Raw genomic sequence first — 27,874 nt, 5'->3', positions numbered from 1 at the left:
CCTGATTGTTGCAGTCTGGGCCCAGAACAATTTTAATTAACAGGAAAATGGTCCACAATACACCGATTAGACCTCTTCAGGTACAGCAAGATAAAAGCCTGATAATTTGGATGGAGTACTCTTCTTAAATGTCTACTCTATACACAGCAGCCAATGGGAAAGCCAGGCTGTCTCCCACCTGATCCAATGAGTAATTAAGAGAGGGCTTTTTCTTCCCCATCTCTCCCCTCCCTCCACCCCCCACCCCAACTAAAGCTTAACAGGTTGGTGGTATAATTTGGAGACTTTCAGGGGTGTCATGCTAGGAGCTTAGGCAAGAGACAGGGCGTCTCTTCCCCAGCTCCCCAGGCGTGTCCAGCTGGATTTGAAAAGCAGGCAAGTGACAGGAGGAAAGAGGTGGAAGCAGGCAAAGTAGGTAACGTTTCTCAGCAAAGTTTGAGAGGGGCCTGTGGCCATGAGTGAGCTGGGCACACAGAAGGCCAGCGATGGCACCGTCTCGCGCCTGCTCAATGTGGTGGAAAGTGAGCTTCAGGCAGGGAGGGAAAAAGGCGACCCTACGGAGAAGCAACTTCAGATCATTCTGGAGGATGCCCCTCTCTGGCAGAGGTTCAAGGAAGTGACTAATGAAATGATCGTGACCAAGAACGGCAGGTGAGTTTATCTACGGCCCTGCTTGGGCTGGCGGGGCTTGGCAAGGGAAGCGAAGCCCCTTGAATATTGCAGAGGCTGCCGCTCTTAACTCAGAGGCAGCGGGGTCTGATTAAACATGCTCCCGAGAAGGACAGTCTCTCACGGCTTTCCCCCAGCCAACTTAATTAATTTCTCTGAGATCATCAGAGAAGTGGAGGGTGAAGCCACCTGTCCTGCGTGCATTTTAAATGAAGAAATTCTGGGAAATTATTATAAAGGGGGCCATGTCCCATGGGTTTGGGAAATGCACTCAAATGTCAGAAAATAATGTTAATTTTTGACTGACTGTATATCCTGGAGCAGATTATTATTCTTTGAGCCCCAACTCTGTTCAGATCAGGTAAAAGGCAACTTTATTTGGAAGCTGGATGGTTTCCTCTGAAGTATAGCGCACTTGCCAGACATTTCTGACTAGTTGAAGATTCAGAGGCAAAAAGGCAAATTTAATCTCACTGCCTATCCCTGCATCTGCTTCTTCCTGTGTGTTTGAGGTGAGTGTTCATTTGAGATTGTGTGTGTTTATGACGATGTGAGAACTGTTGCAGTAACAGTTAATGAAACCATAATATACTGACCTGAGAAAAGAGAAGATGCCTTCCTTTTTTTTTTCATTGCAACAAATTAGGGATGAACTGAAATGGATCTCTGTTGGCATTTCTTGGGTTCTATTAAATCTAGCCCTGCCAAGTGACGTCTAGGTAATATTAGGAGCTTCTATTTAGTAGAGGAGATAAAAATATTTAGAAAGAAAAGCTCAGTGCTCCCAGCCTGACCAAACAGGTCCCAACATTCAGTTGACACTGATCTTTCTGTTCACGTGGTCACAAAAGTAAAAAACGTGGAAACGCATTTTCAATATGGTTAGTTTCAGCAGAACTTTGATTGTGACCCTTGAGAGAAATTCTATTCTCCAATGACAGAAAAGTCCAAGCTAGCTGAACTTCTGGCAGGCTTTTGTCCTTGTGAAAAATGCTTCCATTCCTGATGTCTCACTTTTCCATTTCTGCATAAAATGCACGGTATAGAGAATGAACCATTCCCATCTATCCGGGAAAATTATGAACCTGAGTGTTGTTGTGTGACATTAAAGTGCTTGGTAAGTAAAACGTGTTCCAGAAATAAGGGTGTTTCAATAAATTGTGATTATTAATAGTAGCAGGAATATCAACCTTGCTTGATGCTTCTATTTTCTCTCTCTAAGTGGGTCCCATATTTATTTCATATATAGAATTTATTATTTTTAATATTTGTAATTATAATTACACCTGTTCCTACTCTTGATCTGTATTGACACATTATTTTTGGTAGAAAGAAATAGAAAACATTCTTCTAATTTCAAAGAATCATCCCCAATTCCTAACTGGATTTACTTTCTTCCCTTTCAAAGATGAGCGATAACACAATGGTAAAAATGTTATGATGTCTGATGACAGGTAGAGCTCTCTGTTCATTATTCTTTGTAGTTACACTAATACTTAGCCTCATACTATCTGTTTGGCTGTCAAAGCAGTCATATATGGAAGTAAAATAAGTACAACCATCAAGAAAAAATATAGTTAATCTATTTCAATGAGGAATAAATAAAAGTTTCTAAAACCATTATAAAATTCAATTTAATAATATGTCATATTAGTATGTACTTTTATAATTTCAGAAGAGCTTTCTCTTGCCTTTTTGCACCCATAAATTTTTTCTTCATATTTAAAACTGAAAAGTCTTCGCATGTTTAAAGTCATTAACTATGTGAAAATTATTCTTTGTAGAAAGAGTCTAATTATGGTCAACATGGTTATTCTTATTTTCTGTGGAAGTCCTGGTGACATTTCACCTCCTTAGTGAACTGAATCTTTTCTTAGGTTTCCTGAACCCCTTAGCCTCAAGATTTTGCCAGAAGACAGAAAGTTCCCTTTGTACTTCAGATAAAGAAGGGAGGACAATCTCTAAGAAACTGATGTGATTGATAATGAATGAGCGTGGTCTGGAATTCCTCTCAATCTCTTAGTTTCTCAGAATAAATTGTTAACAACACGTTCCTGCTCTGGATAGAGACACATCTTTCTTGCTTTGTTGTCTTCTTTACTCTCGTCTTCATCTCTTTCCCCCCACTTTTTTTCTCCTCACCAACTATTCCTGTATCTCTCCATTTTACCCATTTTCCTCTGGCTGTAGAATGATGTCTACTCTAGATGCAGCATCCCTGCCTTTCACACAAACTCCTGAGCCTGAGGTAGATGGATTTGTGGCCCTTCTCTGGGGAGAAAAACATTCCTGGTTGTTAACACCCAGTCCTCGCCCTTTTCATTCGTGTTACTCGCCTGCCCCTGCAGGCAGTTGACTTTCTGACTTTTCTAAAGCTTCAGTGAAGGTAATCAGAGAGCTCTTGCACACTTGAGTGTAATTGTTCTGTGTGATAGCAAGTTTTCAAACAGCATAGGATGGGCTGATGAATTAAAAGAGTCATTTTCAAATGGAGACTTATGTGTATAAATAGGAGGCTTGCTTCTGACATTGATCAGAAGTAGTAAACAGAGATTTTCCCTGAAAATCATTGAATTATCCCCAGAAACTGGGATTATGATGGTTCTTCATTCCTCCCCCTCCTGTCCCTTCACAGCCCCCCGTTTTACTATTTATTTTCCCTTTCCTCTTTCTTTTTTCTTCCCTTTTTTTCTTTTTTTTTTTTTTTGCGGTACGCGGGCCTCTCACTGTTGTGGCCTCTTTTGTTGCGGAGCACAGGCTCCAGACGCACAGGCTCAGCGGCCATGGCTCACGGGCCCAGCCGCTCTGCGGCATGTGGGATCTTCCTGGACCGGGGCACGAATCCATGTCCCCTGCATCGGCAGGCGGACTCCCAACCACTGCGCCACCAGGGAAGCCCTGTATACAAGTTTTTATGGGTGTATGTTTTCATTTCTCTTGCATATACACCTAGGAATGGAATTGCTGGGTCATATGGCAACTCTGTTTTTTTTTTTTTTTTTTGCATTATGTGGGCCTCTCACTGTTGTGGCCTCTCCTGTTGCGGAGCACAGGCTCCGGACGCGCAGGCTCAGCGGCCATGGCTCATGGGCCCAGCCGCTCTGCGGCATGTGGGATCTTCCCAGACCGGGGCATGAACCCGTGTCCCCTGCATTGGCAGGTGGACTCTCAACCACTGCGCCACCAGGGAAGCCCAACTCTGTGTTTTAACAGAGGAAACTGCAAGACTTTTTTCCAAAGTGGCTGGACCATTTTATATTCCCACCAGCAATGTATGAGGGTTCCAATTTCTCCACATCCTTACCTATGCTTGCTCTTGTTCACCTTTTTTATTATAGCCATCTTAGTGAGTGTGAAGAATGGTTTCAAGGGTAGGTTCTGGTTCAGTTTGCTTGGTTTCAACTCCCACCCTTCCTGAATATATGGACTTAAGCTAGTTTACTTAAACTCACCAAGCTTCAATTTCATTATCTCAGTCACCCACCCTCTAGTACTCAAAGGTACTATCTATTAAATGATTGCTAAGTGCCATACCAGGGGTATGAAATTGGTTGGTATAAAATCCTCCAGGCTGTTGGTATTCTGCCATGAGATTAGACGTGGTCTCTAAGGTAGGACATTTAGAAAAGAGGGGGTGCTGAAAACAGATCCCCATTACGCATCCACAACTGGAGGACTAAGTTGGAAGAGGTTCCAGCAAAGGAGTTGGAAAGGAAGTGTTGATGAGGTGGGCGAACCAAAGGGAAAGAAATCCTTTCTGTCCAGAGAGCTCAGGGAGCCCATGTAATTTGAACTCAGGAGACTGAGAAGCCTGGATGGGTCGAGTCCATCTCTAGATCCATCCTTTGTCATCTGTTGGTCAATTTCTTCACTTAACATATGTACCAATTCCCATTGTACCTCAGCTCAAAACCAGGAACCTCTGGACACAGGAGGTGCTCTTTGTGACCCTCCAGTTCCTCATCTGTGCCCATTCTGCTTCTAACACTTCCGTTCCTGGCAACCCCTTCTCTTAGCAGTGGACACATTCCAGTTTCCCCCTTTTCATTCTCCTCCCAGCCTCACCAGAAGCACAAATCCTCAGAGTGACTCCCCCTTATTCTCCTGGATATCTCCTTAGTTATTGTCTTAAAAGCTAAAGATTCCCTAGCCCAGTACATTTTAAGCTCTAATGTTCCAATGACTCACCTGGGGATTTTGTAAAAGCACAGATTCTGACTGAGTAGGTCTGGAGTGCTACCTGAGGTTCTGCATTTCTGATAAATTTCCAGCTGATACTGATGCTGCTGATTCATGGACCACTCTGAGTAGCACATGTCTAGACCCTAGACTGTTAGCTTCTCAACTTGGGGATTCAGATTTTAAACGATGTATTGACACATAAGACAGCCTCCGGGGCAATTGTGTGGTGGTGAGGGTCTGTCTGGAAACTAGGTCTTTTGAGGAGATTGGAGCAACTTAGAAAGTTTGGTGAAGGGAAAGGAAACTAAAGAGAATCAGAAGCCAGGTGAGATAGCTTCTCCAAACATTTGTGAGAGTAAGCTTGCTGGTGTTGCCCTAGAGGGTGGGAGAAGGACCAGCAAATCCAGATCAGCCTGTCTCAAAGTGTATTTCTTGAACGCAAATTCCCACAAGATGATCGGTGAGAAGAAGGTAGCACTGGTACATAAGTGCAGAGTGTGCACAACCCCTCACCTCCTTTCCAAAGGTTCACGGTGCACACTGGTACATTAAAGCCTCTGACAAGTCCTGCAGGGAAGGAAGTGCTCTAGATTGATGTATAGTCAAGTGCTCCCTTCACTCACTTTACCACAAAACCATGTTTTCATGACTTTTTTTTTCTTAAATTCCATATATATATGTAAGCATACGGTATTTGTCTTTGTCTTTCTGACTTACTTCACTCTGTAGGACAGACTCTAGGTCCATCCACCTCACTACAAATAACTCAATTTTGTTTCTTTTTATGGCTGAGTAATATTCCATTGTATATATGTGCCACATCTTCTTTTTTTTTTCTATTTTTTTATTAGTTTCTGCTTTATAACAAAGTGAATCAGTCATACATATACATCTGTTCCCACATCCCCTCCCTCATGCATCTCCCTCCCTCCCACCCTCCCCATCCCTCCCCTCCAGGCGGTCACAAAGCACCGAGCTGATCTCCCTGTGCTCTGCGGCTGCTTCCCACTATCTATCAACCCTACGTTTGGTAGTGTATATATGTCCATGCCTCTCTCTCGCTTTGTCACAGCTTACCCTTCCCCCTCCCCATATCCTCAAGTCCATTCTCAAGTAGGTCTGTGTCTTTATTCCCGTTTTACCCCTAGGTTCTTCATGACATTTTTTTTCTTATATTCCATATATATGTGTTAGCATACGGTATTTGTCTTTCTCTTTCTGACTTACTTCACTCTGTATGACAGACTCTAGGTCTATCCACCTCATTACAAATAGCTCAGTTTCGTTTCTTTTTATGGCTGAGTAATATTCCATTGTATATATGTGCCACATCTTCTTTATCCATTCATCCGATGATGGACACTTAGGTTGTTTCCATCTCCTGGCTATTGTAAAGAGAGCTGCAACGAACATTGTGGTACATGACTCTTTTTGAATGATGGTTTTCTCAGGGTACATGCCCAGGAGTGGGATTGCTGTGTCATATGGTAATTCTATTTGTAGTTATTTAAGGAACCTCCATACTGTTCTCCATAGTGGCTGGACAGGAATAAAGACACAGACCTACTAGAGAATGGACTTGAGGATATGGGGAGGGGGAAGGGTAGGCTGTGACAAAGTGAGAGAGTGACATGGACATATATACACTACCAAACGTAAAATAGATAGCTAGTGGGAAGCAGCCGCATAGCACAGGGAGATCAGCTCAGTGCTTTGTGACCACCTAGAGGGGTGGGATGGGAGGGTGGGAGGGAGGGAGATGCAAAAGGGATGAGATATGGGAACATATGTATATGTATAACTGATTCACTTTGTTATAAAGCAGAAACTAACACACCATTGTAAAGCAATTATACTCCAATAAAGATGTTAAAAAAAAAACAAACCCAAAAAACAAAAAAAACCCCCATGTTTTCCCTATAACGCTATTACTATTATTCAGAGCTGGTGTTCTTTGTGAGACGGAAAAGGGCTGCTTTGTGTCGTTAGCATGAGAATCTGACGTAGGCTGGGAGGAAACCTCTGGAGAACGCTCTGCGAGAACCTGGCATCTGACTATATACCTTAAGCTTCAGGAGGTACTTCATTCTAGTCAAATGACTAGATCAGTGGTTTTCAGACTTTAAAATGGAGCACAACATTTAAAAGTAAAACCCCAATATAAAATACATTGGTAAAAAGAGGCTCAGCTGGGCTTGGGGCCGCTGGCCTGGCTCCTCTTTGTTTGGCCTCTCCCGGGGCATTTTCTGCACCCCTGGGGCAGAAAATGGAAGGTCTCCTCTGAGTGGAGAGAGGGCTGGACAAGCAGGGAGATGTCCCTAACACTCTAACATCCTTCTTGTGGCTCAGTTTCTGCCTTTTCTTTTAGACGGATGTTCCCGGTCCTAAAGATTAGCGTCACGGGGCTGGACCCCAATGCCATGTACTCGATCTTGCTGGACTTTGTCCCGACGGACAGTCACCGCTGGAAGTACGTCAATGGGGAATGGGTGCCCGCGGGCAAGCCAGAGGTCTCGAGCCACAGCTGTGTCTACATCCACCCGGACTCCCCCAACTTCGGGGCCCACTGGATGAAGGCACCCATCTCCTTCAGCAAAGTGAAGCTGACCAACAAGCTCAATGGAGGCGGGCAGGTACGACTGTTGCCCGGCCACCCTAACCCCACCACACCAATCAAGAAATATCAAGGGTGCATTTAGGCAATTAGGGGGTCCTCACCGACCTCTTCTCTCACGGAAGCCAATTATTCCCCGGAGTCCAAATGTGAACAGGAATAAACAGCTCTTAATTGGTGCTTTCAGTTTTTAATGGACTTCCTGATATTAAGAGAGGGTGAGGGAGCGCAGTAGTTTACTTAATCATCGGGGGCCTTTCAGAGTTTTGTCTTGTGTGTCTGGTGCTTTTTACCCAGCTGGGGAGGAGGGAGATGTTTGTGGGTACCAGGGTTTTGTTATTCCCTTTCCCCTCTTTTTGGTGTAAGTGGCATGTTGGCAATAGACAACGACCTTAATAAAAAGCTGCTCCTAAATGAAATAATGGCTCTCTCCACTTGGGCCTTGTGATAATTATCAATAGAATATTGAATCAGCTTTGGGTTTTCAGAAAAAAATAGCCAAACAAACCTTAAATAAGGAAGGTTTTATTTAAGGTCTCCAATGAGAGTAAACACGATTTTGAGGCTTTTTATTCTTTTGTTTTCTCTGGTAGGATGGTGAACACTAGTGTACTGTGCATGGTTGTTATTTGGTTTATAAAATGTTGACTGTTTGGGGGGATTAGAGATACAGCTGGGAGGAAGAGGTCTTGTTCCCCCAGATTTCCCTTTTGTCAGCCTCTTAGCCCTCAGAGTTTTCACTCCTTCTCTGATCTCTGTTCTTACCTAGCTGGGACATAGGGGTTCTTGTTTTAAGAGCAGAAGTCATCCACCTAAGTCTCTACAATATTCAGAAGGTTCCAGTTATTTATTAAAACAGGAAATTGAAGAGTAAACTATTATTCCCTCCCAGACTTCACAGCATGAGATTTTCAATAAACCCCTGGTTTGAATCACAAAGGGTGGATTTTATGTAGCCAGCAGATGTCAGCTGTCATTACACTTTAGGTAATGCAGCCCTTGTCAGGATTTTGAGATATTAGGATTCTTTATAGGAAGAAAAACAGTATGTTTTAACAGAGCAAAATCCACATCATTGCGCTGAAAATGGGAGAGAAAAAAAAGGAAGCCAGGATTTTGGTAGAAAACTGAACACTCTTTAGACCAGCTCTTCCCTGGCAGCCCACCCCTCACCCTCCTATAAGCAGCTCCAAAGTTATGCTCCCTGAGAGCTTCTAAAAAATATCCCCTCAGTAATTTCTCAGAGAGGTGGAGGCAGCTCAGGCGACCGGGGATTCGGTGTGTGTAGCCTTAACCGAGGTGGGTGCTGAGCTTGGGACTAACCAAAGGCGCTAGGTCGTCTGTCCCTTGTGCTGCCCCAGGCTTTGCATGTTCCCTCTCTCCTTCCACCTCAACAGATAATGTTGAATTCTCTGCATAAATATGAACCCCAGGTTCACATAGTGCGTGTTGGAGGTGCACATCGAATGGTGATGAACTGCTCCTTCCCTGAAACCCAGTTCATAGCTGTGACTGCCTATCAGAATGAGGAGGTGAGTGTGTGTGTGTGTGTGTGTGTGTGTGTGTGTGTGTAGATGTCACCTGGGAGAATGTGGTAGGACTGGGTGGTGGTGCTTTTATTGCCATGACCAAGCTTGGATGAAAGGTAGATTTTCCAGGACTCAGATACACTCAGAAGAGATGAAGTTAAACAGTGCGGTAGTCGCTTTCCATACACTCCTCCTTGTTTGCCAAAGGCCCGCCAGTGCTTCTTCTCCTGGTGCCAATAAGGCACAGCTGTGCATTGTAATACAATTAGCAGAAACGCAGAAGTCTTTGTTTCCAGGCCCTTGGCCTACAAATAGCTGCGTGTCTCTCCTATTATTGTTATTATTTGCAGTACGTGGCCTCTCACTGCTGTGGCCTCTCCCATTGCAGAGCACAGGCTTTGGACGTGCAGGCTCAGTGGCCATGGTTCACGGGCCCAGCCGCTCCGCGGCATGTGGGATCTTCCCGGACCGGGGCACGAACCTGTGTCCCCTGCATCAGCAGGCGGACTCTCAACCACTGTGCCACCAGGGAAGCCCATCTCTCCTATTTTAAAGCAAGTCTGTGGGAATTGATCCAATTGTGCACCTTCTTTGGGTTTGTGTTATGCTATATGTCCCACTTGTTAGCTTTTTTGGGGCACACGTAGGTCTTTTCCTGCTTAACTTGAGCCACTCTGGTGGTTAGAGCAGAGCAGCCAGACTCTGGTCTCCGTGAACTCTGGGAGCAGGATTTCTTGGTCCCTCCACATACTTCAGGAGTTTCCAGGCCTGCTGCTCACCAGGACACCTGATGGGTTGGATTTTTTTTGATTAAACTTAAATTTTTTTTTTCACTGGAGTATAGTTGATTTACAGTGTTGTTAATTTCTGCTCTACAGCAAAGTGATTCAGTTATACATTCTTTTTTATATTCTTTTCCATTATGGTTTATCTCAGCATATTGAATATAGTTCCCTGTGCTATACAGTAGGACCTTGTTGTTTATCCATTCTATATGTAATAGTTTGCATCTAACCCCAAACTCCCAGTCCATCCCTCCCCCACCCCTAAAAATTTTTTTAATGGTAATACATGTTTATTAAAAAAAACCCACATGATAAACAAATAGTACAGAAGTATGTACAATGAAATAAAAAAATAAAAGGTAAAAATGTACTCTTTCCTTCCTGCTTTATCAGTCCTACTCCCCCAGGGCACTACAAATAATAGCTTGCAGTGTGGTTTTTTTTTTCCCCACACATATTCTGTGCATTTATAAATATATGTGAGTGTATAGATTTCCTCACACAAATTGGTTCATGTTCATATTACTCTGCAATTACTTTTCTCCCTGTATTTAACAGTGTATTATGAATATCTTTCTGTGTAATTAGATTTAGGCTTATCTCCTTTTCTGAAATGCCTGCAACGGATATACCATATTTCAGGCAATCAGTTCCCCACCAATGGACATTTAGGTCTTTCCAGTTGTTTTATTTTCTATGATGAATAATACTGCAGAGAATATTAAGCACCCAGAAATGGAATTGTTCTGTTGAGGAGAGTGTGTGTTTAGAACTGTGATAGACAAAGCCCCATCACCTCCCTCCAAAGGGCATATCCATTTACAATCCCCACACCATTCTCAACATTCGTGATTACCTACTTTTTCAGCTTTGATAATTCGATAGGGCAGAAAAAAATGGTATCTTATTGTTGCTTTAATTTGCATTTCTTTATTTGGAAGCTTTAAAAGATTTTTGGCATCCCACCCAGCCAACTGAGTCAGAATCTCCAGTGATGGTGCCCAGAATCTGTAGTTTTAAGTCTCCTTAAAGGATTCTGATGATCATCCAGGTTTGGAAACTGCTGCCGTAGTGCCTACAGGTGAAATTAGTTGCAGATTTAACTCACATTACAGATGTGCAGGGAAATGTAATTTCTCTTCTATAGGTAATCTGGCTTCTTGGCTGAGCCCCTCTAGCAGGTCAGTGGGAAGAGAAATTAACTAAATATCTGATAATTTAAATAGGCCCTCAAGTACTGTTCAGTTTTTATAGGCTGAACCACTTTGTTCATCAGATTGCCCTCCCCCCTCTGCTACTCTCTGTAGGATGGAGTCTGGGTCTATGAGGGGAGGATGGGCTTTTGCGATTTTCAAAAGTAGGGAGGAGTTGGGGACCACATCCTGGCCTCCTCTGGTCTCCGGGCAATGCCCCTTATCCACTTACATGCTGCCTGCTCTCTTAGTGTGTGGCTGGTGGAACCTGTTGTCTTGTTGCCCTCTGGGTAAGTGCTCAGAAGCTTTTCCTGGACATGGGCTGGACAGTTCCCTCTGAACTACAAGCAGGGCTAAGGCCACACCTCCAGCAAGCTACCGGCCTGATGCTGTAATTCTGGTCTTGAACATGCCTCAGGGGAATCAAGCTTAGGAAAATCTAACCTCGGAGCCTCCGTCTCCTAATGACGTATCCCTGCCAATTCGATGTAGATGCACCCTGAGAGGAGAGTGACCACAGGGGTGGATAAGGGAGCCAAAATCTTCCTTTATTCAGCAAATATTTGCTGAGTATTAGTACATGCTGGTAATACTGCACTGTCCTTAAGGCACTTAAATCCCAGTGGGGAGAGATGAAAACCAAATATATATATATATTTGGTCAGATGGCTCTGAAGAAAAATGAAGTAGGCTAAGGCTAGGGGGGATAAAGAGTGACAGTGGTTGGAAGTGATAGTTTTTTTTGTGTGTTAACATGGCCCAAAGGGTAAGTGATTATTTGAGTTAGGGAGTTGATACTAGTCTGTACTCAAGACTCTAGAGGCAGGTTCTCACCTGTATAACTCTCCTCTGTGTCTCAGTGACTGGAAAACTAACTGACTGACAGATGGTAGGTGTTCAATTGTTGTTGAAAAGAATGAATGAGTAATGGAATGAATGCTGGGTTTGGCACATAAGGCTTGTGCATTTCTAATGCTTTGTCCTTTCTTTGCTCACTTTATACTATATTTGGCATTTTTACCACATGTGACAATAAAACGTTTCTTGTTGGACAGTGCAATGTGATTTTGTGCAGAAGTAAGCAAAGAAACATGGAGAGGGAGAAAAAAAGAGAAAGGAGAATTATTCTGATTTTACAGAAATTCACAGGTGAAGATAAAGGGTTCTGTCTGCCCATGCATGTTCTACTTTCACTAACACTTCTTGTCTTTGTAAACACAAGATAACAGCTCTCAAAATCAAGTACAACCCTTTTGCCAAAGCCTTCTTGGATGCTAAGGAAAGGTGAGTAGAGAAATTTCAGTGAAATCTTATGATTTCTGCAAATGTGAAATTTATAATCATCTTGAAAGGAACTAACTAGTAGCACTTGCATTACCTTTGATAGAAGCATGTTTTTAATATTCAATTCAATGTCCAACAAAATCAGCAAAATAGAACAAACTCATAATTACCTGTCCCTTATAGTATGGGTCCAGGAGATCCCGGAACTGGCCATGTTTCACTAGCCCTGTTTTACTACAGATTCTTAAAAGTAGTACAATCCCATTAAAAAAAAATAAGTGGTTTAAATTTTTAATAATTCACTCTGTCTTTCCTACAATTATCTGAATAATATGATTTCAATAGTTTTTTTAAAAAAAACTAGATTTCACCTAGGAAAGGTGAGTAATTCATATGAGTTATGCATAAAGGTGAGAGGCTCATGTCTTTCAGGTCTGAGAGAAGAGAAGTCAGAGACTTTTGGGGGTGTGAATGATTTCCTTTGCAGTGTTCAGATTTTATTGTCTGTTTTCAAATCTTTACACTAACTCCTATAACTGTCTAATTTTTCCTTTTCATCTTAAAGTCTCTAGATTAATAGACAGATATTTACAGTGATGTGTCACAGGGGTCTGTCCTGTCAATACTTGATTTAATTTTGATGATGTAGAAGAAATAACTTTTTCAGATAAGAAAAGTAGTATAATAAAAAAAATTTTAGGACTTTGAGTGAGAGATCCTAGCTTTGAGTCCTGGCTTTGCCATTTCCTGGCTTGCATAAGTCAGTTTACTTTTCTGGGACTCAGTTTTTAAATCTGCAAAATGGGCGTAGTAATACTCTCTCACAGGATCATTGGTGGATCTAGCATATCACAGATGTGATTGTGCCCTGAAGTCCTATGCAAATCTTAGCTATTGTTATTGTTGCTTGAATTTTGTCAGCAGGAGCACTGACCACAAATCAGTAAGATCAAGCTAAATAGGGATAGGTGTAAATAAGGTAAACTGGAGTGACTATAAAATTGCAATTCAAATAGCAATTGCACAAGTAGATAAAGTAGGAGAAGGATATTGTGTGAAAGATAATAGCTTTGAGGGAAAAAAAGGTGTTTGATTTTCTTATTCCAAGAAATGTATTGCTTTCCAAAGAGAATCTTGGGTGTACTTGATACTAGACTTGTATAATAAGCTGGACAGCCATGGTGCACTCTCATTACTCTTTCAGGAACCACCTCAAAGATGTTCCAGAAGCTGTGTCTGAGAGCCAGCATGTGGCCTATTCTCACTGTGAGTTGGGTGAACACTGGCTGGGAGGGGCCTGGGGCTACACAAGGAGCATCTCCACCGCACTCAGACTTTTTACCTGTCATGACTGCTTCAGGCTTGTCCCAAATCTTCTATCAAGACCCAACAGGTTATTTCTTCCACTCAAGACAAGTATATTCCCTTGCAAGAATTCCCAGAAAGAACCAGTGCTCCTGGGCGGCTTACTCAAATCCTAGGCAGGAGAGAAGAATGGAAATAGTAAATTTCTTAGACTCTCATTTTTGTGTCAGTGAGGCTAAAGAGCTCATAAAATTGCATTCTGGGTGTACTTCCTGCCCTCACACTCCGCTCTCGCCTCTCTGTTTTGGATTTCCCTTCTTCTTAGTACTTGCTAGTTTTTGAGTTGGTCACTGTTGCAATGCCTCCGGAAGGCCATCGCTTTGCATATGAGGAAGCTTCTGCATTTGTTGACTGGAAAGCTGCAGTATTAGTGGAGTAATGTACCGGGGATTCTGCAGGTAGGTTGGATGTTCCTGACAGGGTGCCACTCTCTCCATGTCTCAGATCAGAGAGAAGGTCCCATGGTGGAGCTGGTCCTCTAAACCTGCAACAGTAACACAAAGTCAGTGGCATCAGTGTCTGAGATACTCTTTAATTTAGATGATAGTGGCTTGCTAGGATTCCTTCTGCAGTTTTCCAGCTATGGTATTCCTTACTCTCTCCTTCCCCTAAACCTCAGTTCATTTTTCATTGCAGAAGTGGCAGTATAGACACATGAAGAGAAGCAGCTCTCAGAAAAGCATTTAAAAAAACTTTTCTCAGGAGTCTTTTTTGTGTGTGTGTCTAGTTACCATCTGTCACCATAGAAAATTATTACAATATTATTGACTATATTCCCTATGCTGTACATTTCATCCTCATGACTCATTTGTGACTGGAAGTTTGTACCTCTTAATCTCCCTCACCTATTTATTTCCTCCCCACCCTCCTCTTCTCTGGGAACCACCTGTTTGTTCTCTGTATCTATGAGTCTGTTCTGCTTTGTTGTGTTTGCTCATTTATTTTGTTTTTTAGATTCCACGTATAAGTGAAATCATATGGTATTTAACTTGTTTAATCTGACTTATTTCACTTAGCATAATACCCTCTAGGTCCTTTCATGTTGTTGCAAGATTTCATTCTTTTTTATGGCTGAGTAATATTCCATTATATCTCTATCTATCTATCTATATAGATATAGATATAGATAGATCTAGATAGATCTATATCTGTATCTCTTCTTTATCCATTCATCTCTTGATGGTCACTTAAGTTGCTTCCATATCTTAGCTATTGTAAATAATACTGCAATGAACATAAGGGTGCATATATCTTTTCCAATTTGTGTTTTTGTTTTCCTTGGAAAAATACTGAGAAGTGGAATTGCTGGATTGTACAGTAGTTCTATTTTTAATTTTTTAAATTTAATTTAAAAAATTTATTTATTTGGCTGTGTCAGGTCTTAGTTGAGGCACTCAGGATCTTCTCTGCAGCATGCAGGATCTTTCATTGTGGCACAAGGCTTCTCTCTAGCTGTGACGTGAGGGCTCTAGGGTGTGTGGGCTCAGTAGTTATGGTGCATGGGCTTAGTTGCCCTGCGACATGTGAGATCTTAGTTCCCCAACCAGGGATTGAACCCACGTCCCCTGCATTGGAAGGTGGCTTCTTAACCACTGGACCACCAGGGAAGTCCCTATTTTTAATTTTTTGAGGAAACTCCATACTGTTTTCCATAGTGGCTATACCAGTTTACATTCCTGCCAACTGCTCACAAGGGTTCCATTTTCTCCACATCCTCACAAAAGCTTATTATTTTTTTGATAATAGCCATTCTGACAGGTGTGAGGTAATATATCATTGTGTTTTTTATTTGCATTAATCTGATAATTAATGATGTTGAGCATCTTTTCATATGTCTGTTGCCCATCTGTAGGTCTCCTTTGGAAAAATGTTTCTTCAGTTCCTCTTCCCATTTTTCAGTTGGCTTGTTTGCTTTTTTGATGATAAGTTGTATGAGTTCTTTGTATATTTTGGATATTAACCAGATATATCCTTTGCAAATATCTTCTCTCATTCAGTAGGTGGCCTTTTTGTTTTTTCTCTGTGCAAAATCTTTTTAGTTTGATGTAGTCTCATTTGTTTATTTTTGCTTTTGTTTCCCTTTCCTGAGAAGAAAGATCCAAAAAAAAATATTGCTAAGACTGATGTCAAAATAGTGTACTGCCTATGTTTTTTCCTAGGAGTTTTATGCTTTCAGGCCTTCCATTTAAGTCTTTAATCCATTTTGAGTTTAGTTTTGTATATGACATGAGAAAGTAGTCCAGTTTGATTCTTTTTCATGTAGCTGTCTAGTTTTCCCAACACCACTTTTTGAAAAGGCTATCTTTTCCCCATTGTATATTCTTGCCTCCTTTGTCATAGATTAATTGATCATGTAAGTGTAGGTTTATTTCTGGGCTCTCTATTCTGTTTCATTGATGTATGTGTCTGTTTTTGTGCCAGTACCATACTGTTTTGATTATTGTAGATTTGCAGTTTAGTTTGAAATCAGGGAGCATGATACCTACAGCTTTTTTCTTCTTTCTTAAGATTGCTTTGGCTATTCAAGGTCTTTTGTGTTTCCATACAAATTTTAGAATTATTTGTTTTAGTTCTGTGAAAATTATCTTTGGTATTTTGACAGGGATTGAACTGAATCTGTAGATTGCCTTGGGTTGCATGGTCATTTTAACAATATTAATTACTTCAATCCATGAACATGGTGTGTCTTTCCATTTGTTTGTGTTATCTTCACTATCTTTCATCAGTGTCTTACAGTTTTCCAAGTACAGGTCTTTTACCTCCTCGGTTAGATTTATTCCTAGATATTTTATTCTTTTTTCTACAATTATAAATGGGATTGTTTTCTTTATTTCTCTTTCTGATAGTTCATTGTTAGTGTATAGAAATAAAAGATTTCAGTATATTATTTTTGTATCTGGCAACTGTACTGAATTCATTTATTAGTTCTAGTAATTTTTTGGTGGTGTCTTTAGGATTTTCATTATATAGTATCATCTGCAAACAGTGACAGTTTTACTTCTTCTTTTCAAATTTGGATTCCTTTTATTTCTTTTTCTGGTCTGATGGCTGTGGCTATGAACTTCCAATAATATGGTGAATAAAAGTGGCAAGGGTAAGCATACTTGTCTTGTTCCTGATCTTAGAGAAAATGCTTTCAGCTTTTCATCATTGAGTATGATGTTAGCTGTGGGCTTGTCAATATATGGTCTTAATATGTTGAGGTATGTTCCCACTATGACCACTTTGTTAAAAGTTTTTATCATAAATGGATGTTATATTTTGTCAAAAGCTTTTTTTTTTGCCTCTATGCAGATGATCATATGATTTTTATTTTTCAGTTTATTAATGTGTATCACATTGATTGATTTACAGATATCAAACCATCCTTGCATCTCTGGGATAAATCCTACTTGATCATGGTATATAATCATTTTTATATATTGTTGAATTTAGTTTGCTAATTTTTTGGAACATTTTTACATCTATGTTCATCAGAGATATTGGCCTGTAATTTTCTTTTTTGTTGTTTTTTCCTTTTTGTTTTGTTTTGTAATTTTCTTGTTTGTGGTGCTTTTGTCTGGTTTTGGTATCAGGGTGATGCTGGACTCATAGAATGAGTTCAGAAGCATTCCTTCCTCTTCAGCTTTTGGGATAGTTGAGAAGGATAGGTGTTAACTTTTAAAAATATTTGGTAGAATTAAACTGTAAAGTGGTCTGGTCCTGGACTTTTGTTTCTTGGGAGTTTTTTGATTACTGATTCAATTTCATTACTGGTAATCAATTTGTTCATATTTTCTATTTCTTCCTGATTCAGTCTTGGGAGATTGTACATTCCTAGGAATTTATCCATAGAAAAAGCACTTTTTAAGTGACCTGGAATAAAAAGCATTTTTGTATAGGATGGGATCACATGTGGAACCATACCTTTTCAAAGTTCATATGTTGCAGTCTTCTCAGTAAGCTTCTTAAGGTATATACCTTATATGTGGCAAACTACATGGACAAAAGTCTGGTTCTGTGGGACCACTTGCCTAGCTTTGCTCACTGGACACCTGAATCTTGATTCTGTTATTCAGGTAGGGCTCCCTTGGGCCATGTGTCTATACAAAAATGAGAAAATGAAGACAACAAAAGGATTTGTTGAGAATGACTGATATACATTTTATAATATGAATTCTGTACAATTTGCTTACTTATACTTAAAAAGTATTAAGCAAATAGTTTTTTGTTTTTTTGTTTGTTTGTTTGTTTGTTTGTTTTTGCGGTATGCGGGCCTCTCACTGTTGTGGCCTCCCCCGTTGCGGAGCACAGGCTCCGGACGCGCAGGCTCAGCGGCCATGGCTCACGGGCCCAGCCGCTCCGCGGCATATGGGATCCTCCCGGACCGGGGCACGAACCCGTATCCCCTGCATCGGCAGGCGGACTCTCAACCACTTGCGCCACCAGGGAGGCCCAAGCAAATAGTTTTTAATAAAAGTTCCATTTCCATATTACTGAAGCCCTGGTGACAATCCCTAGTCAACATTCTTAAGGAACATCTCTGGTGTGTCTGAATCCTTATCTGTGGGCCCCTCAGTTGAGAGCTAGTCGGTGGAAGGATGTGCTTCTTTTTCCAGGGCCTGTATTACTAAGTCTCAATCTTTTCCCATGAATTCACTTGAAGCAGAGCCTTCTATTCAGAATGTTCACTAAATTTTTTTTTATTGTGGCAAAAAAACATGACATAAAATGCACCCTCACAACAATTTCCACATGTACAGTATAATATTGTTAACCACAGGCACATTTTAGTGCAACAGATTCCCAGAACCACCTGCCCACCCCCTGCCCCCATTCCTGCATGACTGAAACTACATATATTCACCAAACTACCTCTCTTCACATCTCCCTCTCCAAAAGCCCCTGGCTACCACTGTTCTACTTTCTATCTCTATTTGCATATCCTTTAGATACCTAGTGTAAGAGGAATCATGCAATATTTGTTTTTTTTGTGACTGGCTTCTTTTGCTTAGCCTAATGTCCCTCAAGGCTCATCCATGTTGTGTCATATGACAGGATTTCCTTCTTTTTTAAGGCTGAAGTAATATTTACTTGCATGCATATACCAAATTTGCTTATCTAATAACCTGTTGTTGGTCATTTAGATTACTTCTACCTCTTGGCTACTGTGAATAATGCTGCAGTGAAAAAAGGTTTGCAAATGTCTTTAATTCTCTTGGATATATACCAAGAGATTGGTGGATCATGCAGTACTTCTGTTTTTAATTTTTTAAGGAAACTCCATAGTGTTTTCCATGACAGCTGCACCATTCTGCATTCCCACCAGCAGTTCATAAGGGTTCTAATTTCTCTACATTCTCACCAACACTTGTTGTTTCCTATTTTGTTTTTTTTTGGTTTTTGGATAATGGCCATCTTAACAGTATGATGTGATATCTAGTTTTGATTTGCATTTCGCTGATGAATAGTGATGTTGAACGTCTTTTCATATACTTATTGGTCATTTGTATATCTTTGGAGAATGTCTATTCAAGTCCTTTTCTCATTTTTTTTTTTTTTGGTACGCGGGCCTCTCACTGTTGTGACCTCTCCCGTTGTGGAGCACAGGTTTTGGACACGCAGGCTCAGCGGCCATGGTTCACGGGCCCAGCCGCCCCATGGCATGTGGGATCTTCCCGGACCGAGGCACGAACCTGTGTCCCCTGCATCGGCAGGCGGACTCTCAACCACTGTGCCACCAGGGAAGCCCCTTTTCTCATTTTTAATTAGGGTTTTGTTGTTGTTTTTATTCTTGAGTTGTAGGAGTTCTTTATATATTCTAGACATTAATCCCTTATCAGATACATAGTTTGCCAATATTTTCTTCCATTCTGCAGATTTCCTTTTCACTCTGTTGATTGCTTCTTTTGCTGTGCAGAAGTTTTAAAGTTTGACATAGTTTGTCTATTTTTGCTTGTGTTGTCTGTGTTTTGTTGTCATACCCAAGATATCATTGCCAAATCCAATTTCACGAAGTTTTCTCCTGTGTTTTCTTCTAGAAGTTTTATAGGTCTTACATTTTTTTATTTATTTGTTTTAAGTTAAGCTAAATTTTGTGTGTGTGTGTGTGTGTGTTATGCGGGCCTCTCACTGTGTGGCCTCTCCCGTTGCAGAGCACAGGCTCTGGACGCGCAGGCTCAGCGGCCATGGCTCACGGGCCCAGCTGCTCCACGGCATGTGGGATCTTCCTGGACCGGGGCACGAACCCATGTCCCCTGCATCGGCAGGTGGACTCTCAACCACTGCGCCACCAGGGAAGCCCTAAATTAAATTTTTTATATGGTGTAATATAAGAGTTAAACTTCTTTCTTTTGCATGTGGACATCCGGTTTTCCCAACACCATTTGCTGAAGAGACTATCCTTTCCCCATCATGTAATCTTGCCACGCTTGTTGAAAATTATTTGACCATATAAGCAGGGTTTATTTCTAGGCTCTCTATTCTTCCATTGGTCTATATGTCTTTATGCCAGTGCCACACTATTTAGAGTATTGTAACGTTGTAATGTGTTTTGAAATCAGGAAGTGTGAGGCCTCCAGCTTTGTTCTTATTTCTCAGGATTGTTTTGGCTATTTGGGGTTCTTTGAGAGTCTATATGAATTTTAGTATTGCTTTACATTTCTGAAAAAATGCAATTGGGATTTTGATAGAGATTGCTTTGGGTAGTATGAACATTTTAATAATATTAAGTGTTCCAATCTGTGAACATAGGATGTCTTTCCACTTATTTGTATCTTCTTTAATTTCTTTCATCAATGTTTAGTAGTTTTCAGTGTACAAGTCTTTTGCCTCCTTGGTAGAGTTTATTCCAAAGTACTTTCCTCTTTTCGATGCTATTCTAAATGGAATTGTTTTCTTAGTTTACTTTTCAGATTGTTCATGGTTAGGGTGTAGAAATGCAACGGATTTTTGTGTGTTGATTTTGTATCCTGCAACTTTGCTGAATTTGTTTATTAGTTCCAAAAGTTTTTTTGTGTGAAATATTTAGGGTTTTCTACATATAAGATTGTGTCATCTGTGAACAGAGATAATTTTATTCTTCCTTTCCAATTCAGATGCCTTTTCTTTCTTTCTTTTCCTTTTTTCCAATTTGCTCCAGTACTATGTTGAATGGAAGTGGTGAGAGTGGATATTTTTGTCCTGTTCATGATCTGAGAGAAAAAGCTTTCAGTTTTTTTTACCATTGAGTATGATGTTAGCTGTGGGCTTGTCCTATATGGCCTTTATTATGTTGAGGCAATTTCCTTATATTCTTTGTTTGTTGAGTGTTTTTATTATGATAGGGTGTTAACTTTTGTCATATGATTTTTCTGCATCAATTGAGATGGTCATTCACAAACACATTTCTGTGAAATATTTGCAGTTTTCCAAAATGTGTCACAAGATTCTTGTCAAGTTGTCTAGCCAGCTCCCTCTCTTTTTGCTTTCAGAATCCTCTTTGTGGGGTCGTGATGGGAGGGATCATGTCTCCTCATGCTTGGAGTGAGAACTAAAGATACCTTCCCACTGGGCAGAAACAGGGAGGCCTTCACTCTTTCTGGGTAACCAAATTAAACATTCGGTAGCTGTAGATCAGTGAGTAGGTTATACATCTAACACCTCCTTCTTAGATTGACTTTTAATTTAATCCAATTAAGTCAGAAGCAACTTAACTTTTGCACTTCTATTAACTTATACATTCAAATAATATTTTATATAGCTGTGATTCCACAGTATTTCTTAAGAGGTTTTGCAAACTGTGATAGGACCTGTCATCCACTTCCAAAGAAGCCAACTTTGCTGCTAACATAGAAGGGGAGTGGCAGTGGGGGTGGTGGTATATAACTCCACATGGACAGACATTGTGTCATTCACACAGAAACAAAACTATGCAAAGTGGCTGGTAACCTGATTTTGGTGTGGAAGTTCACAGAGTCATTCTCTGTGTCTTCCTCTTGTCTCTTCTAGTGGGAGGCTGGATCTTTTCCAATCCGGATGGAGTATGCACAGCAGGAAACACCAATTACCAGTATGCTACTCCTTTGCCTCTGTCTGCTCCCCACACCCACCATGGCTGTGAGCACTATCCTGGCCTCCGAGGACACCACCGGCAGACTCCATACCCTTCTGCGTACATGCACAGAAACCATTCTCCCTCAGGTGTGTGTGACTCTGCTAATTAAACCCTTGGGGGTGTGGGTGTGGGTGGTGGTGGTGAGAAATGGATAAACAGCTAGAAATGGGGAAATATCTGAAGATAGAATCCCTTTCATCTAATATATGTAATATTATTGTGTATTAATATTTTAATTTTTTATTTTATATAATAATAGTTGATTATATAGTTACAACATTATTAGTGTATTAATTATTATTTCAAATAATTAAAAAAACTGGGAGACACCCAGTTTCTAATGGTTGTGAAAGTCCTCCTCCCAGGGCGCTGGTGTACTGAGCAGTTTCAGGCTGCATCTCTAAAAGCCAAGTTAAGTCGTGGGACTCTGAGACCTTCAGCTCATTGCCCTCACATGGCTCTTTTCTACATTTGTAGTGTATGGCTCAGTCCAGGGAATACTGGGCCCAATATTGGAGAGCTATTAGGAAGGTCTCTGGGAAGGTGGATGACTCAACATCCTTGCTTTGGTCTGATTCAGTTGGAGGCATGCAAATTCAACCTTGATAATTTTTGCAGTCTGATTATTTTTTAAGCTGATGCTGTTGTTTGTGTAGTTTCTTCCTCATTGACTGCTGCCTTGTCTGCCTTGGCCTTGTGTAAGCCCAGGTCATGCCTGGTTATTTGATTTGTATGAAGGAAGGGAGACATGAAACCAAGGGTTGATTTCTCATTCAGTTATTCATGCAGCAAATATTTATTGAGGGTCGACTATGAGCCAGGTTTTGTCCATGAACAAAATAGATTAATACCTACCTCTCATAGAGATTCTATTCTCATATGGGGAGACCGACACTAAATGAAACAAATACATGAAGTTCATGGCATGGGAGATGGAAGAGAGTGTTAAGGTTCCAGCCTCAGAGACACCCTGAGCTCTGTACCTGCAGAGGACTTTGCTGGTCACCAGCTATCTGTCCCTGTGCCCCATCGCCTGCTACTCCCAGCAGCCTTGACAGCTGCTGCTGGGAAGGGAGAAAATGTAGCTTAATGTATCAGAAACTGAGCAGGGTTCTCATCTACTTTCTGGTTCTTTCCCACGGTCAGCACAAAAAACACATCTTCTGAGCAAATGCTATGCACCAGGCACTCTTCTAGGCAGTGAGGCTAGGAAGGTGATTAAGGTCTAGTTTCTTCCCTGAAGGAGCTCAGTGCTACACGACTATATAAATAATTAATCCTAATACAATGTAGTGAGAGCTCTAATATGGTCCTTGGACCTGCAGCATCTCCTGGGAACTTGTTAGAAATGTAGGCTCTCAGGTTCTCCTTCTGAAAGAGTCTTCAGTTTAACAAGATCCCCAGGTGATTCCTATGCACATTAAAGTTTGAGAAACGTTCTATAGAACACACAAGTCAAGGTGCTATGGGAATGAAGGAAAAGGAGCCGCTAGATCTACCCAGAGCGCTTAACGTTTAAGTTGAGATTTGAAGAATAAATAGAAAAGGACAGGGGTGGGAGTGGGCAGGGGTGAAAGAGGGATGACATGGGACACAGGCAGAGGTGAAGGGCATTCCAGGTGAGAGAGTGGCATGAGCAAAGACACAGAAGGAGGAGAGAACCTAGGTTGTCTGGGGAAGAGTTTGGGAAAAGAGTGTAGAGGGAGGGGGGGTGAGGTGATGGATGAAGGAGCTGAGGCTGAGGAAGTTGCAAGGGCCACATCATGAAAAGGAGTGACGTGGCCAGGGATATACATGGAATCCTCTTCCTCTGTTTCCTTTTTCCCCTCCTTCCTCCCCTCCTTCTTTTCCTTCTTCCTCTCTATTGTATAGGTACTATTTATGCAAATGGCGATTCAAAGACAGAAGGCACTATTCTTGAGATGTTTAAATCTCCTTGGGGTTGCTGAGAAAATAGGTCCTGGTCCTCAGAAATCTCATCTGGGACACTGGTGGTCCTTAGGCTTGTCTTGAGATGATGACATGGCCCATTTTAGAGGGGAAGTGAGTGTGGTGACATGAGTTAGATCTGTGTCATAAAGGACAAATCCTCCCACCTATCTGAGCCTCATCTATAAAATGGAGATGAGAAGTCATTGTTGTGAAGATGAAAAGATGAATGGTACATGACATATGGCTGACACTGAATTAACCTAAGCTCCTCACTCCTTCCTGTGGTCTTCAGAAAGGACTAACAACTGTTGGCACATGTGGCACAGGCCATGGTTATATTTTGACCTAGGATAATGTCATTGGTCACCATCTTTATGTTTTCCATGCTCCATCAATTGAACTGTTGTTATTTCCCCAAAGTGAATTTGATAGAAAGCTCCAGCAATAATCTGCAAGTTTTCTCTGGAGCTGACAGCTGGACTTCCTTATCCTCCACACCCCACGCCAGCATCCTGTCTGTACCTCACACCAGTGGACCAATCAATCCAGGGCCTAGGTAAGACCAACACCAGCAACTTGCTCATTGGTCTTGAGGGTTTCCTTTAGCACTGGGGACTCGAGTTCATTCTTTTTCCTGGGGTGGCTTGGTCTAAGCTATTGTCCTGACTTCTAAGCCACTAAGAAGTGAAAGTAATGACAGGATCAACCTTTCATCCCTGGAGAAAGGGTGGTGGGAAAGCACATGCTCAGTCATGTACTCTTTTCTTTGTAGCTTTCGTATTTTATTTTTAGAAGGGAAAAGATATTATGGCCTGGAATCATTTATCTCGAACCAGGAAGAAATACTGTGAACTGCGGTGGTAGCAGATAGATACTGAATATAGGGGAACTGAAGGGGAAAAGTGTAAATACACAATGAGAATTCAAGACCCTTGATTGTCCATATCCTTACAAGCTGTTCATTCTAACAGGGGGGCAGATTTTGGGTGTCCGGGCCTCAACCCAGGCAATAGGGCTGAGTGTAGCTTGTAGGACCCATGGCATAAATCTCACACCAGAGACTGCATTCAGTTCTGACTGGAAATCCTCATGGTGGAGGGGAAAGGGAAGGGACCTGGAGTCTGACAAATGTGGGCTTGAGCCCCAGTTTTACTTCTTATTGACTTTGTGACTTTGGGCAACTTTCTTAGCCTCACTGAGCTTCAGCTTTCTTATCTGTAACATGGCAATAACGTGAGCTACCCTGTAGAGTATGGTGAGCACCAAAATTAGAAAAAGCATTACAATGCGTTGTAAGGAGTAACATTCTATCAATATATACATGTCAGCTGTTATGTTCAATATAAGTATGAGGAATTTTGAGAAGGTCCAAAAAAGGATTCAAAATTAAAAGACGTCCCATCCTTTTTTTGGCGGTGGAGGGGGAAGATGGTAGATGACTTACGACTTGCAGGTCTAGAAAAAGTTTGGGGAAGGTAGAACTTTGATCCACAGTGCTTCTCACACTTTAATGTGCATTAGAATCACCTGGGATGTTGTTCAACTGTATAGTCTGATTAATAGGTTTGGGTTGAGGCCTGAGATTCTGCATTTTTAACCAGCTTCCAGGTGTTGCTGATGTTGCTGTAAACTGTGATCTTGATTTTGATGTTAATGTTGCTGGGGCCCCTGAGGGTCTAGTGTTGTACTGTTCAATACAGCAGCCCCCAGCCCCCTCTGGCTCTGGACCCTTGAAATGCAGTGGTTCTGAACTGAGATGTGCTGTAAGTGTAACATACAGAATTTTGAAGACTTAGTACAAAACAAAGAATAAAAATCACAACAATTTTTTAATATCAAATGCTTTGGAAAGGATCATATTTTGAATATTCTCAGTTACATAAAATATTATTAGCAGTAAGTTCATTGTTTTCTTTTCATTCTTTTTTGTAAAATGTGGCTACTCAAAAATTTAGCCTATTGGACAGTGCTTGACTGGAGGACCTCAGGGAAATGCACTGACTGGGACTGTGTAGAAAGAGAGGGAGAGAGTGTCTTTGAAGATATTAAACAACCATGTGCCAAGTTTTGTACTAGATCTTTTATGTAAGTCATTTATAGGATTCAAAGACATCCATAAAGCTGCTATTAAAATTCCTATTTTCCTGATGGAGAAACTAAAGCTCAGAGGCATTAAAAACTGCTTGAAGGGCATACAGTAAGTAATGTAACTCAGAGCCCATGGTTTTCCCACCGGCCCAGGAGGCATCAGAAAGGGGTTCTGACAGATATTGTAGAAGAGTCTCTTCTGGAAACTGGGGAATTGGGGTCAGAAACCCAGCAAGCTGAGCTGGCTAAAAACAAAAACAAAAACACCAAAACCCCAAAGCCTGGGTTTCTGCAGGTTTCATATGGTCCAGTGAGGTCTGTGGTATCTGAAATACGGCAGAGAGTGCAGAGTGGCATTGCTACTTCTGGCTTCATCAGTGGCATGCTTAACCCATTGCTGATGCTATAAAGGTTTTGCTAGAGAAAAACAAATGTGTTCAGTACTGACATTAGGTAATGAGCCTATGATCAAGCAATACAGTACCAGGCAAAATGGGGACTCTGAAAAGTCAGAACATGGTGAGGACTAAAGCACCGGAGGTTATTCTGCCTGTAGTCACCTGTAGTCATTTTCATCTAGGTTCTGTGTTAAGGTACAAAATAGGCTGCACATTACAGTCAACAGAAAAGCTTTAAAAACTTCTGACACCACATGCCAGACTAATTAGATCAGAATCTCGGGGGATAGAACCCAGGCATCAGTATTTTTTTTAAAATTTGCTAAGTGATTCCAGTGTGCAGTCAAGTTTGTGAACCAGTGACACAGGATAAGAGAAGTCCAAGATAGTGGTACAGCTCCCCAGCCTTTCTACCAGGGACCAGAGCTGACAGGTAGAAACCTGGAATGGAAGAATTAATTATAAGAACCATCATTTACTGAGTCCTATGTGTTAGACATCACATACTCATTTTCTTATTTAATCCTCAAAACCACATCTGTAAGGTATGTCTAATTATCACTCCAAATCTTGAGGATGAGGAAACTGAGGCTCATACGTTAAATAATTTGATCAAAGTCACAGAGCTAATAAGTGGTAGTGCAAGGATTCAAACCTAGGTTTTCTGACAACAATGTGTCCTGGCTATTAGGCCACATCACCTCTCTTGGTCAGTGAGGGATCTTACTCATAGATCATATTGCCCAAATATCATCCTTTCACTCCCCTGTCCATTTACACAGGTGGCAAGTGAGGCCTAGAGAAATAAAATGCCATGTTCAAAACTGAACAACTTGCTAGAGGTAGGACCAGCATCAAAATGCAGGTCTCAGGACACCTAATGATATGCTTATTCTACTACATCTTGCTGCTTCTCTGCAGAAACTGGGCCAGTGTGTGTCAGAGCTAGAAATAACGCCATGGTCAGATGCCCTCTTCCTAGACCTGTGCCCCTCTCAGCACTGCGTGCGTGCTTGTCAGGTGCCAATCCTTCCTGGGCGTGTCGACAAGCATTTTCTGTCTGTCTCTCTCTCTCTCTCTGTTTCTCTGCAGCCCCTACCCGTGTCTGTGGACCATCAGCAACGGTGGCGGGGCCCCTTCCGGGTCGGGCTCAGAGGTGCATGCCGGCTCCCCGGGAGCGTTTCTCCTGGGTAATCCAGCTGTGACTTCGCCCCTCTCCACCCAGGCACCTGCTTCGGCTGGTGTGGAGGTTCTGGGGGAGCCCTCGCTGACCAGCATCGCTGTGTCTACCTGGACAACAGTGACCTCGCATCCCTTCCCAGGCTGTGGTAGCCCGGGTGGGGGTGGGCGCCAGACTCCCTCCTCACTGGATAGTTAAGGATAGGAAAGTTGTCAGCAGAGAACCTGCTAGGTGTAGAGCTCTTAGAAGTCTCACCTACTAATCCCAGTGAGTCAGACTGCAGAGTCTCCCCACCCAGTGAACGGGGTTATACCAGAAACCTACATGGAGGTGGTTTAGTTTGGATGATGCTAATTTTGTCACCTGCATCTCTCCACCATTTTCTTTTTGTGCTCCCATTTTCTCTGCAACTTATCCGTGCTATGCTTAGGCAACAAAAGATCGTTGAGTATTTTCCTTGTGCCCTGCCCCTTACTGTCAAGTGATTCTAGAAGGCTGTCCTTCTTGTTCTGTGGAGGTGGTGCAAGGCTGTTAAGTGAGCTCAAAATTTACTTAGCCTAAGGCCACTGCTTTGGAGCTTT

General features: G+C 41.6%; 1 protein-coding gene across 1 annotated transcript; it reads left to right on the top strand.

The window, feature by feature from the left end:
* The first annotated feature begins 454 nt into the window (after positions 1 to 454).
* TBX19 (T-box transcription factor 19) lies at positions 455 to 27,491 on the top strand. The gene is made up of 8 exons (XM_060088598.1): positions 455 to 651; positions 7,220 to 7,484; positions 8,863 to 8,997; positions 12,195 to 12,256; positions 13,461 to 13,522; positions 21,590 to 21,781; positions 24,048 to 24,183; positions 27,206 to 27,491. The coding sequence occupies exons 1-8, from the start codon at positions 455 to 457 to the stop codon at positions 27,489 to 27,491; spliced, it is 1,335 nt and encodes a 444-aa protein (XP_059944581.1).
* Positions 27,492 to 27,874: the final 383 nt, after the last annotated feature.

Source organism: Mesoplodon densirostris, chromosome 2, assembly GCF_025265405.1.
Source record: "Mesoplodon densirostris isolate mMesDen1 chromosome 2, mMesDen1 primary haplotype, whole genome shotgun sequence".
Classification (NCBI taxonomy): Eukaryota; Metazoa; Chordata; class Mammalia; order Artiodactyla; family Ziphiidae; genus Mesoplodon; species Mesoplodon densirostris.
Note: the sequence above shows the minus strand (reverse complement) of the source record. Positions and strands in the feature narration are given on the sequence as shown.